The 12988-nt window shown below is 43.4% G+C and overlaps 1 protein-coding gene across 5 annotated transcripts in view; it reads left to right on the top strand.

The window, feature by feature from the left end:
* Positions 1 to 12988, top strand: part of DNAH11 (dynein axonemal heavy chain 11) — a 302981-nt gene that overhangs the window by 221532 nt on the left and 68461 nt on the right. For 3 of the 5 annotated variants that reach the window (XM_066354490.1, XM_066354489.1, XM_066354492.1), the window contains exons 62-65: positions 837 to 971; positions 6333 to 6503; positions 9682 to 9917; positions 11030 to 11152. In XM_066354490.1, coding sequence (XP_066210587.1) covers positions 837 to 971; positions 6333 to 6503; positions 9682 to 9917; positions 11030 to 11152 — 665 coding nt within the window. Of the gene's footprint in view, positions 1 to 836; positions 976 to 6332; positions 6504 to 9681; positions 9918 to 11029; positions 11153 to 12988 lie in introns of all 5 variants that reach the window. The other 2 variants (XM_066354493.1, XM_066354491.1) reach the window with 1 other exon arrangement.

Below are 12988 nucleotides of genomic sequence, written 5' to 3'. Positions count from 1 at the left end.
CGAGTCAGGTCTCTGAGGTCCAAAGGGACTTAGGCGGTAACAGCCCTCCTCACCCCCCTGAGTTATGGGCCAGATGAGAAACGAGTAAAGAGCCCAGAGCTGGAAAACCAAAGGGTGACCCTTATCATTTAGAAAGCTGGTGCTGCTCTGGCCAGTTGGCTCAGCGGTAGAGCGTCGGCCTAGCGTGCAGAGGACCCGGGTTCAATTCCCAGCCAGGGCACACAGGAGAAGCGCACATTTGCTTCTCCACCCCACCCCCCCTCCTTCCTCTCTGTCTCTCTCTTCCCCTCCCGCAGCCAAGGCTCCATTGGAGCAAAGATGGCCCGGGCGCTGGGGATGGCTCCTTGGCCTCTGCCCCAGGCGCTAGAGTGGCTCTGGTCGCAACATGGCGACGCCCAGGATGGGCAGAGCATCGCCCCCTGGTGGACGTGCCGGGTGGATCCCGGTCGGGCGCATGCGGGAGTCTGTCTGACTGTCTCTCCCCGTTTCCAGCTTCAGAAAAATGAAGAAAAAAAAAAAGAAAGCTGGTGCTGGAGGATGAGACGTAAGCACAGGAGAGAGGGGACAGGGCACCAGGGTGTGTTTGAGTCTGCAGGGCTTGTCCCCGTGCCCCGTCGCCGACAGCCCTCTGCCCCTGGCAGGAGGAAGGCGAGGTCCCCGTGGAGGGCTGGCCATCTGCGGGGCCCTCCTTCCCTAACGTGCACTCAAGGGGCAGAGGTCGAAGGACGGACAGAGGCTGCTTCCATTTGCTGCAAAGTCGTAGATGTTTTAAGGTGATGATCATGTTTCTGTTTTGTCTCCACACAGCTCAGAAGTTAACTTTGTCTCTTATTCAGGATCTGGATGGAAACCTGAGCCGCCTCACGGCTTCATTTGAAAAAGCAATAGCTGAAAAAGTTCGGTGTCAAGAAGAGGTGAACCAAACAAACAAAACCATCGAACTGGCTAACAAACTTGTCAAGGAACTTGAGGCAAGTTAACCTTTCCTGCCCAAATTCTATCTAAAATATGCAGATCCACTTTTCTGGATTTTTACCATTATTTGCTGTTAATAATAACAACCAGATAGACATGAAATCAGAAATAAAAGAGAATATTTAATCACCATTCGTACTGGAGTTCTAACTTACCCAAACTGACACGTGGCAGCGTCTCTGCATTTTTTAGTAAATAGGAGTAGCTCCGTGGTTTTCCTGGACATATTATAAACTCAGGACAGCTTCTGGGTAACTGTAGTGTTGAACTGTCATCTGAGTGTTTTAATATACATTTACAATTGAATTCTGTTATTAGTAAATTACCACAAGGTAAGCCTGCTTGATTTATTTCTTTTTTCCTATGAAATTCTTTTAGAGGCAACTGACATGTTAATGTTAGTAGTTACTCCCTTAAATAAAATATAAAAAATAATAATTATTAGTAACTTTCTCCTGTTTGAGTGGTAAAAAAGCTATAGAGCCCTTGATCTCAGTAAGTCACAGATTTCATTTGCTCTCCCGTGTGTAGTATGCTTATACGATGGGATATTATTTGCCCATAGAAAGGATTGGAGTACTGATGCATACTACGACATGAATGAACCTTGACAACGTCATGCTAAGTGAACAAAGACACAAAGCTACATAGTATTTGATTCTATGCATATTAGGTGTTTAGAATGGGCAAATCTGCAGAGACAGACAGTACGTGAGCGGTTGCCAGGCCGGACAAGGAGCCCTGAGTATGGGAATGCCTGCTCTTTTGCGTGAGCGAAACATTCTAAAATTGGGTAGTTGGGATGATTACACAATGACTTTCATGATCTCTGAAGTACAACTTAATAAAACTATTTATTTTTATTTAAGTTCTACCTAGCAGTGCATAACTGCACTAAGAAATGCATTCAGCTGATGGTGATAGAAAAGTTGGTTTACAGTGGCTTAAACAAATAGGAATTTATTTTTGCATATTACAAAAAATATTCCAGGGGTACACCATGATCAGTGTTGATTCAGGTAATTAGTGATTAGACACCTAATCTCTCTGGGTCCTTCTGCTTCTCCAAACTCGGCAGGTGGTCATCCATCCTCCTGCATTTTGCATCATGGTCACAGATGGCTGTTAAACCTTCGGATTCAAGCAGGAGAGAGAATAATCTTACCCACTATATTTTTGTCCTTTTATAAGAAAAATTGAAGTTTTCCTAGGAGTGTGTTGGGTGGACTGCCACTTAAGCCAGAGCTAGATTAACCACATGTAGTTGCAAAGAATGCTGGGAAAGAGGGAAACAGGCCTATTATGATTGGCTTTGCCAATCACAGTCCATCTCATATCTCATAGGGCTGGACTCATTACCACTTGATTCAAATGCCGAGTTCTCTTAGCAAAAAAGAAGGGAAAAATGTGTTAGGGTTGGTTGAGCTGGGGGATAACCTAACTTCTAAATATACTAAACTTTAAAAAAAATCTAATTTAAAAAAGAAAGAAAGAAAGAAAGAGAAAGATAGAAAGAAGAAAAAGAATGATGCCTGACCCGTGGGGCCCAGAGGATAAAGTGTCGACCTGGAACGCTGAGGTCGCTGGTTCGAAACTGTGGGCTTGCCTGGTCAAGACACATACAGGAAGCAACTACTATGCGTTGATGCTTCCTGCTCTCCCTTATCTTTCTTTCTCTCTTTCTCTTTCTCTCTCTATCTCTCCTCTCAAAATCAGTTTTAGGAAACGACAATTTAAACTGATCATTCCTAATAGTTCATGCTGCAGTCTCGACTCTCTCATTCCGTCTCGGTAATCCCAGTCGTTCTTCCAGTCATTTCGGCCAGAAGCTTGGGACTCACCCTGGACAGCTTGCTCTTTCTCATGACCCATACCCAGTCCACAGCCCATGTATTCCCTCGTCTGTACCCTGAAAGCCCATTCAGAATCCCGGCGTCTTCACCACCTTTGCCTCTCCGTACTGGCCCAGGCCCCCAGCAGCCCTGCTCTGGAGAACCCACCTCCCTTCCACCGTTACCCCAAAATCCACGTTCTTCACTGCAGCTGAGTGATGTTATAAAAAATTAAGTTGTTCGTGTCACCGCTCTGGCAGAATGCTCCAATAACTAACCGTCTAACTCCACCCCCAGTCCAGAGGCTCGCCCTGGCCTGCGAGGCCCCACGTGACCCGGCTCCTGGACACATCTCCTCCTCACACCTGCCTCTTCCCTCTTGCTCCATCCTTACCGGCCTTGCTCTTTCCACCTGCGTCTCCCTTTTCCTCCGCCTGGCTCACCTTTTCCCCCTGGTAAGGACATCACTGGCTCCCCGACCTCCTCCAGGTCTCTATCATGTGGTTCTCAGCTCCCCCTCCCTAAGAGAGCACGGCCGCTGCTTCTGTGCACACCCCACTCCATAGCGTTGACCAACACATGCCATACACACTTACACATGGACCGGCATCAGCTCCAGGGATGGGGCTTCCTCTGCTTTCTGCACGACTCGATCCCGAGCACACGGACTGGTCCCTGGCTGGTCGGATGGATATTTGTCAAGTGAATGAATGGGTCAACTCTGGGAGTCTCCTCTATTCATAATGTATAAAATGGGGCCTTTTGAACACTCATTTTTGTGAGGTCAGTGTGGAAGTTCCAGCACTTTCATTGGAGTGTACAACTTCTCCCATTCACAGTGGCAGGATTTAAGCCGTTTGAAGTGTTCACCAGTTGTGAGGGTATCTGAGGAAAAGAAAAAGTGCCATTTCGTGAGACTGTTTTCCTGAAGCAGTTACAGAATGTCTGAAAGTTTATCGAAGGAGGAACACAGGCTCTGCCCCGGGTCTCTAACCCACAGCAGTGCCCTCCAAAGGCTCTACTTACTCAGGAAGCTATCGACGAGGGGAGGGAAAAGGTTGACTAGTGTTAACTAGCAAAAAAATTGTATATACATACAAATATATATACACACACAGAGGGGTGTGTGTGTGTGTGTGTGTGTGTGTGTGTGTGTGTGTGTGTGTTTAAAGGATTAATTGAAAATGTCAGACCTTTTCCTTTGAGGATAAATTCTTTCTGACTAGAACAGGAGACAGTTAACTTCTGAAAAGCATTAAGACTGATGATTTTGTCTATATAGCATTGACCTGGAAGCTCGGCCATTCAGACTAATAAATCAGGCAATTTATATTTAATCATTAACTAACTCCTGAGCTGAACAGCTGTTCAAAATTAGAAATGGGTCACCCCAGCCGGGCTGACATTACAGGCAATCTATAATGCATTAGAATAAAATTATAGTGATTTTTAACTGTCTAGAAATTTATTACAGGACATGTTCCAACTCTTAAACCCTTGTTAGCTAGTGTCAGTAATGATTTATGTTGCATGGGTGGTATAGTGAAATTATTGACGATTTCGGTAGCCAATAAGTCTGTGTTTAGTAAATCTTCAAATTTCAAAGCTGTTTTGGAGAATGAGATAGGTGCACTTTATTGTTTAACATTTACTAACCAAAGACAACAAGAATGCAGGGAAGGCAAATAAGAAATTCCTCTTCAAAATTAATGGGTATATTGTCTGTAGCTGAGGAAGGAAGTTAATGAATCCTAAGAGAGGGTCACGAGCTAAGGTTCCTCAGTGTTTAATTGTTAGAGCTGAGTTGGGGTGATCTGTATTATGCAAAGCAAGGAGACTATCTTTTTTTGTGTGTGTGACAGAGACAGAGGGACAGACAGACAGGACGAGAGAGAGATGAGAAGCATCAATTCTTTGTTGTGGCACCTTAGTTGTTCATTGATTGCTTTCTCATCTGTGCCTTTGGGGAGGGGGTACAGCAGTGCGAGTGACCTTGGGCTCAAGCCAGCGACCTTGGGGTCATGTCTATGATCCCACACTCAAAGCCAGGGACCCCGCAATGAGACTGTCTTAACTCAACTTCTATACCCATTTTCACCTGCTCATTTTACGATTTCTGTGTTGTGGGCATTTATGCTGGCTAGTAGGCAACTGACATTCCAGTCTATTCTGACATGTACCATTTTTGTTTTCTGTGGTCTCTCTCCTTTCTTGAGAAAGCTCAATTCCACAGGGACCTTCTTCGCTCATACTATCAAACTGCTGATTTTTTTCCAGGTCCTGTTAATTTGTACGTGCTTAGGAATGTACTCATTTTTAGCATGCAGTGAGACAAAGTGAATTAGTGAACTACCCTGCAGTTTATTCAATCCATAGCGATTTATTGCAGTTTTATTTAAATCCAATATTAAGGGCTCCACATACTTCACACAAAAATCAAATTTTAAATGGCCATCCAACTAGAAAAAAGGACTTGACCAGCATACTCTAAGTGTATTACCTTCAAGGTGGTAAAGTCCTCTGATTTCCCTGCTTTTACATACGTTACAGGTCCTGCCCCTGATCAAGTGGTTTTTATGAGAAAAATAACCTGAGTTTAGTAACTACCAACACTATTGTTCAATAATAGAATTTAGGATAGGTGACTCTTTAAGCCTTAAGTTTTAATGAACTAACATGAATGCGGTTGGTCGTTTTCTATAATATGTTAAAGAGATGTAAAAGGTTGCCTAGAGCCTGACCAGGCGGTGGCGCAGTGGATGGAGCATCGGACTGGGATGTGGAAGACCCAGGTTCGAGACCCCGAGGTAGCCAGCTTGAGCGCCAGCTCATCTGGTTTGAACAAAGCTCACCAGCTTGGACCCGGGGTCACTGGCTCGAGCAAGGGGTTGCTCGGTCTGCTGAAGGCCTGTGGTCAAGGCACATATGAGAAAGCAATCAGTGAACAACTAAGGTGTCACAGTGAGAAACTTGATGATTGATGCTCCTCATCTCTCTCTGTTCCTGTCTGTCTGTCCCTATCTATCCCTCTCTCTGACTCTCTCTCTCTGTTTCTGTAAATAAATAAATAGTAATAAAAAAAGAAAAAAAAAAAGGTTGCCTAGAGCAATGTAGGACCATTGCTAAAAGGTGGGAGAGGTGGAAAAGCAGCCCAGCTGCCCTGGGAAGTCCTAACAGCACTTAGTGTTGGCCACAGTTCTTGCCTGCACTCCCGGATGGACAGGAGAGTGACCGCCGTCAGCCTTTCAGGAAGGACCTCAGTCTCAGTGAAAGAATTAGTGCACCCAGCGAGGGAGAGAGAAGATGTTCAAGATCTCAACTCCACTGAGGAGAGTATGACAGCTCCTTTTGAGTGTTGGGTTTCAAACATACGAGAGAGGGCAGTAGTCATGCCAACCAGTTCTGTTCTCTTCCTTCTGAAGACTGGACGTAGTAGACTTCAGTTGTGCTCCACGGCATGGATAGTAGGCGTTCGTTGGTTCCATGCTCACCCTGCAATTACAGCTCAGACATTTTACCTTTCAGTCAGAGAAGGTTCGCTGGGGTCAGTCTATTACATCTTTTGAAGCTCAAGAGAGAACACTGTGTGGGGACGTTCTCCTTACGGCAGCCTTCGTGTCTTATGTCGGCCCCTTCACAAAGCAGTATCGGCAGGAGCTGGTGCACTGCAAGTGGGTGCCCTTTTTCCAGAGGAAGGTAAGCTCAGTTCCTTCATTACCTTGTCAGCATTTGGAACATCATGTTGAAATTCCAGCTATAAAAGCGTATGTAGGCCCTGGCCGGTTGGCTCAGTGGTAGAGCGTTGGCCTGGTGTGCAGAAGTCCCGGGTTCGATTCCCGGCCAGGGCACACAGGAGAGGCGCCCATCTGCTTCTCCACCCCCCACCCCCTCTCCTTCCTCTCTGTCTCTCTCTTCCCCTCCCGCAGCCAAGGCTCCATTGGAGCAAAAGATGGCCCGGGCACTGGGGATGGCTCCATGGCCTCTGCCCCAGGCGCTAGAGTGGCTCTGGTTGCAACAGAGCCATGCCCCGGATGGGCAGCGCATCGCCCCCTGGTGGGCGTGCCGGGTGGATCCCGGTCGGGCGCATGCGGGAGTCTGTCTGACTGCCTCCCGTTTCCAGCTTCAGAAAAATACAAAAACAAAACAAACAAACAAACAAAAAAACCAAAACCAAAAAACAAAAGCGTATGTATCCTGGGCTCTTTTGTACCTCTGTAAAAATAACTGACTGAAAATTCTGGTGTGAAGATGTTTTTGTATGTGCAGTTTTTCTTATTTTAATGATGGCTAAACAGGGAGGTGATAAATATAAAAATTAATTATATATAATATGGAGATGTGGTTATAGCTTGTAACAAATCTGATCATTGACATCAAATTGGAATTATGTTATTGTATAGATGAAACTTTTTTTCTTACTAATATGAGTTAAAGTTTTTATGACTATTTTTAGATTAAAAGTGTAGCATTTAGTACATAAGTATAAAAATAAATTCAAATCCATAAACAAGTATAATCATAGCTTTGGAAGATGCAAAATCATCTAGTGTGAGGTCCTACTTGTAGAGAAAGACACAGGAAGTAGAAATGACTGGACTAAGGTCACATAGAACAGAAAGTCAGACCTCTGACTTCCAAGCCACTGTTTTCTATGCGACACTATCTTATCTCGGTTGATTAAAGCAGGTTCTTAGTCTATCTATCTAACCCTTAAGATATCCTAAATGTCTCTGTATATTAATGTTCTTCATTGGTAATTCTGCCTCAATTTTCATAGTACCACTGCCTTGTGAACAACATGGATTTGAACCACATGGGTTCATTTATATGTGGATTTAAAAAAATAAGGATCAGTCAGCTGTCCATATCCTCAGGTTTCTCTTCCACAGATTTAATCAACTGAGGCTCCAGAATAGTGTTTTTTGAATGTGATTGGGAATCTGAGGATGCAGAGAACCGATTGTATTCATTGTTCTGTGCCATTGAATATGAGGAACTTGAACATGGGATTTGGGTTCTGGTGGGTGGTCCTGGAATCAAGCCCCTGCCAATACCAAGGGATGACTAGTTTTTAGGACATAAATATATGTCAGTGGAATTTTTTCAATTTAAATAAAATTAAATGTTTTAGGGAAAGCTCTTCTTTATTGAAGGCATCCCATAATTAATCATTATAAAAGAGAAATCATTTGTTATGCAATTATTTAATATATCTGTAGTATCAAACCATGTTTTTATATTACAGATTTTTAAAAAAGGGCTTACCTGTGTAACCCCCTGGAAGTTCCAGGTTTTTCTTTAAGGAATTATGCCTTAAAATGTGCTTTTATATAAGAAGATAAAGCATTCTGCTAATTATGTCCAATCTTACTGCATTTTGAGTTTCAAAAGTGTGGGTGGTCTAATTCTTCTCTTACCTTTCTCTCAGCCTCGTCCTCTCTGCACTGGAATCCCCTAGCTGGGAGTCTTTGCCTGGATCACCCTGTGACTACTTCAAATTGACCGTGTGGCTCTTTTGTGGCTCTCTCTGCTTTCTCAGTCACAAGTTTTCCCAGTCTTGCCAGAGTTATAGGGAAACGTACTTACTTCCTGATGTCTACACTATTGAACGTCACTCTGTCTCCTTATGGTTATAATTATACCTCCCTTTGGAGTGCATAATACTCTTGACAGTAGGGACTTGCTCGTTTTGGTGATTCCAGACAGTGTTTTAAGTGGAGGAGGTGCTCAATAAATATTGGGTGATTGGTGACTGAACAAATCAATTGCTTTTCATGATCGTGTTTATTTTTGGTAAAGTCGGTCCATTTTTATAAAGAATAACTCTTATTCTTTGAAATAGGTTTCTCTTTTTTTTCCTCTCTCTCTCTCTCTCTCTCTCTCTCTCTCTCTTTAACAGGGACAGAGAGAGTCAGAGAGAGGGATAGATAGGGACAGACAGACAGGAACGGAGAGAGATGAGAAGCATCAATCATCAGTTTTTTGTTGCGAGACCTTAGTTGTTCATTGATTGCTTTCTCATATGTGCCTTGACTGCGGGCCTTCAGCAGACTGAGTAACCCCTTGCTCGAGCCAGCGACCTTGGGTCCAAGCTGGTGAGCTTTTGCTCAAACCAGATGAGCCCGCGCTCAAGCTGGCGACCTTGAGGTGTCGAACCTGGTTCCTCTGCATCCCAGTCCGATGCTCTATCCACTGCGCCACCGCTTGGTCGGGTGCGTGCTCTCTCTCTGTCTCTCTCTCTGTCTCTCTCTCTCTCTCTTTCTCTTAAAGGAGATAGCTCCCCACTTTACAGGTTGCTTTCCACATTCTCTGTGTAGGCAGAGGACAGCCTGTAATCTAAGTTACTGGGCCCAGTCAGCCAGCAGATGGAGTTCCAGTGGACTGAATACATTCCATTAACTCTTCCCAGAAAGGGAAGTCACCTTTGTGGTGTTGGCTTGTAGCAAAAGTAAAAATGCCCGAGCAAAATACTACATTTTAGCATGGCTTACATGGGGTGATGGCTCCATTGGGCAAACACACCGCTGTTGTCCACCACTTTTGTTGTCCCCTATACTCCTTGGTGTCTGAATTCACTCACGCCTTGTTGGAGTAGCTGTAGGTGTGTGTAGAGGGCAACATCCCTTTTACTTGAAGTCAGCTAGGTGCAGTAATAAACCAGATGCTGAATGCTGAAGTAGACAGAATACTAAGAGAGATATACTGGGCTTATTGGGTTGAATTGTATTTCATGATGACAGTCTTATTTGGTTTCTGAGAGTCCGCAGAGACTTTGCATGTCTTCCCCTGGCTTGCATCTCTTTCCTTGTCTGTCGTTCGGAGTTTTTTGCTCTGCCACACTATTTATTTATTACACGTAACTCTGATTTTAAAGGTTTTGATCCCAATCACCGAAGGCCTGGACTTGATCGGCATGTTGACGGATGATGCCACCATTGCCACCTGGAATAACGAAGGGCTGCCCAGTGACAGAATGTCCACCGAAAACGCCGCTATCCTGACACACTGTGAGCGCTGGCCCCTGCTGATAGATCCCCAGCAACAGGGAATTAAATGGATCAAGAATAAGTATGGAACGGACCTGAAAGTCACACATTTGGGCCAGAAAGGGTATGTGAAGTCTGAAGGTCTGCCTTTCCGGTTAGCTGCTGGGAACTGGGTCTGACTTAAGTCCTGGCATTTGTCAGACTGAGCTGCCACTTCGAACGTGACAGTTTGGTGGTACTAGTTATCGGCCTGATCCTGTTGCATTCACGAGAAGCATTTATGTTGGGCAGCATCCACTTCCCAGAAGAGGAAATTAGATAAAAGGTGAGAGCAGGCGCTGCATCTGGAGAAAAAACCTGGCAATTTCCCAAGGCCAAGAATGGAAACGTGATGTATTGTAATCACAAGAATTGTCAACAGGCCCAATGATGTAAACAGACAGATTTCTAAATAGATACTTTGCCTGCAGCAGGCCTTTAGCATGGCTGGAAGATCATTCAATGCCTTAGCCAAGTATTACATGTCACTTTTGAGAACTGAATCTGTTCTCGGACTTTCTGTCATTGGGTCTGATAATGCTCTCTGGGAAGTGGGAGGCTGTCTTGTATGTAGCTGGTGCTCAGTTAATATTGAATAAATAATTTCAGGCTTCCTGATAATTCATTTGACCTCTCCATCATCTTGTCACATGTAAAATGAAAGAAGGTCTATTTGCAGTTGTGCAGATAAATGTCGCCCTTGCTTATCTGAACACTTGGAGAAAATTATTTTTGAAGGGGAGAGACTGTTTATGAAGAATCCAAATGAAATAAAATGATAGTTCACTTTACATGACTGAACCTAAAGGTTTAAAAAATAAAAGTTTGATAAAACCACAAGGGATTTAATATAATTTGAATTTTTTAATCAAAAAAGGACCTATTGAATACATTTAAACTTACGGTGTCTGGATAGTTTCATTTATTCAGCCATGATTATTATCAGATGTAACTAATTGACGCATCAGCTTATTAGTTCAAACTATTGAATTTTGCCTGGAAAATATAACTGAAATTTATCTCAAAATCTAATCTTTAATTAAGGAAGACTATTATTTCCTAAAATAGTTTTCTCTAAGTTAGACTGTCCCATTTAAACTGGGACAAACATATTCCCTATATTTAATAGAAATAATTTTGGACATTTTCCCTGTGCTTAATTCCATTTTATTATCTCCATTCGGGCTGAATTGTAAGGTTTTTGAATGCCATTGAAACCGCTCTGGCCTTTGGAGATGTCATCTTGATTGAAAACCTCGAGGAAACGATAGATCCCGTCCTCGACCCACTGCTCGGCAGGAACACGGTTAAAAAAGGAAAGTGAGTATGCCTGCATTTTTCACACATAGTCTGCATTACCCGTGAGTTTGGCCATTAGCTTCTGTTTCTCAGCCTCCAAATCAGGCACCTGCTATGGGAGTCTTCTTAGTGATATTTCTGAGTGTTCATTCCACGGAACCTACATTCCAAGACTAAAACAACCTGGGCGTGATCCAGACTTTCAGACTGTTTGCTGAATTTAGATTCATGCTACCCAGTTCCTGGCTTGTTGACGAAGAACTGCATTGTCATGGATCTGAGACAGTTGCTCCTTTATTGATTTATACCAACGTTTCTCTAACTTCAGTACTTTGTGCAAAACATCTTTTTAGGGATGTTCATCTCAACTGCATACCACTTGTACCTTTTGTACTTAATATTTTTCTTTAAAACCATTTTAAATCCACTAATTTTTTAACCTTAGCCTCATTGCAAGTAATAGCATCCACAAAACTATGGGTTTACTGTACGAGCTCTGGTTTTTTCTAATATGCTTAAAATATAACCATCAAAAAAGAAAAAAAAAGAATTCGTCAGTGGACTCCAACCCCCACCACCACCACCATAGCGGCAGTGGTGGACTACCAGAAAGTGGGAGTACCCCTGTGTGACATTCTAAATGGCTGCCATTTCCCCCTGGGACACTCCACCCTCCAGACCATTCTCCCCGGGGCGGGGCAGTGGGAGCCGTTTCCAAGGAGTCGTCTGTTGCTTTCTGTAAGTGTGTGGAAGGTCACAGGCAACAATGGCGTCCCCACCAAGCCTGCAAGGCCTCGGGGGAGACTGTGGCATCCCAAGGACTCTTGGTGTCTCTGGACTGGGGAAACCACATTCACTTGACTGATCTCGCTGGATTTCCTTCTTTTCCTTCTTTTTCTTTACAGAGGTGTAATTTTAGAACTTCCCCAACCCCCTTCATCTGTGACACCCACTCTGTTCCAAAGGTGTCTGTCTGCTTTCTCATCACTAGATTATTCCTGTCAATTTTAAGTGGAAATAGGCCCAGTTAAAGATGACTAACTTCTGTTTTTTAGTCTCCAACCAAGGAGGATTGTATATATATATATATATTATACAACACACCAAGTAAATCCATTGGCAGTGACTGACAACTTATAATTGTTTAATAAACCAAAATTTGCCCAGACATACATTTAGAACAATCTATAATAAGCCACTTAAAAAACTGCAACTCTAACATAGATATAATTGTAGCTGTGTCTGATGTGTTAAAAATAGAGTGGAATATCTCAAGTGTCACTAAAGTGAAATCCTTGTTTTTAAGGTTCTGACTTGATTATGAAGACCTAAAATTGTATGTCAGTGAAATACATATTCTCTAGCTTTAACTTGGACTTTCAATAACACAATTTACATGTAAGAAATTTGGTGATAATCAGTCTCTCTCTCTCTCTCTCTCTCTGATATGTATGATCTGTTAGGCTTTATAGAGCTGAGCATATTATTCCAGCACTTCTAAACGGTCAAGAGAATTTAAAATGATGTGTAAGAATATTTTTAAATGCTATTTATGGTATTCAGTTATTACCTTAACAATCCTAGCTTCTAAACTTTGATGTGTGAGAACCCCCGCTTGAATGAGGGTGAATTTTGGATCTGTGTCTTCAGGTTTTCCCACTTCCCTTTCCCATGCAGATGTTTTTAGACTATTTTTACTCAGAGACTCCAAGAGCTAGTGATGCCTTCTGTATTCTAGCAGCCGCTGAAGAACCTGTCTGAGCACTGCTGTATGCCAGGCCCTGCACTAGGGGCAGCAGATGTGAAGCATGATGGGGTATTACCGTATTTCCCCATGTATAAGATGCACCCTTTTCC

The sequence above is a fragment of the Saccopteryx leptura genome, chromosome 12 (genome assembly GCF_036850995.1).
Source record: "Saccopteryx leptura isolate mSacLep1 chromosome 12, mSacLep1_pri_phased_curated, whole genome shotgun sequence".
Taxonomy (NCBI): Eukaryota; Metazoa; Chordata; class Mammalia; order Chiroptera; family Emballonuridae; genus Saccopteryx; species Saccopteryx leptura.
The sequence above is the reverse complement of the archived record's forward strand: the minus strand, read 5'-3'. Positions and strand labels throughout refer to the sequence as shown.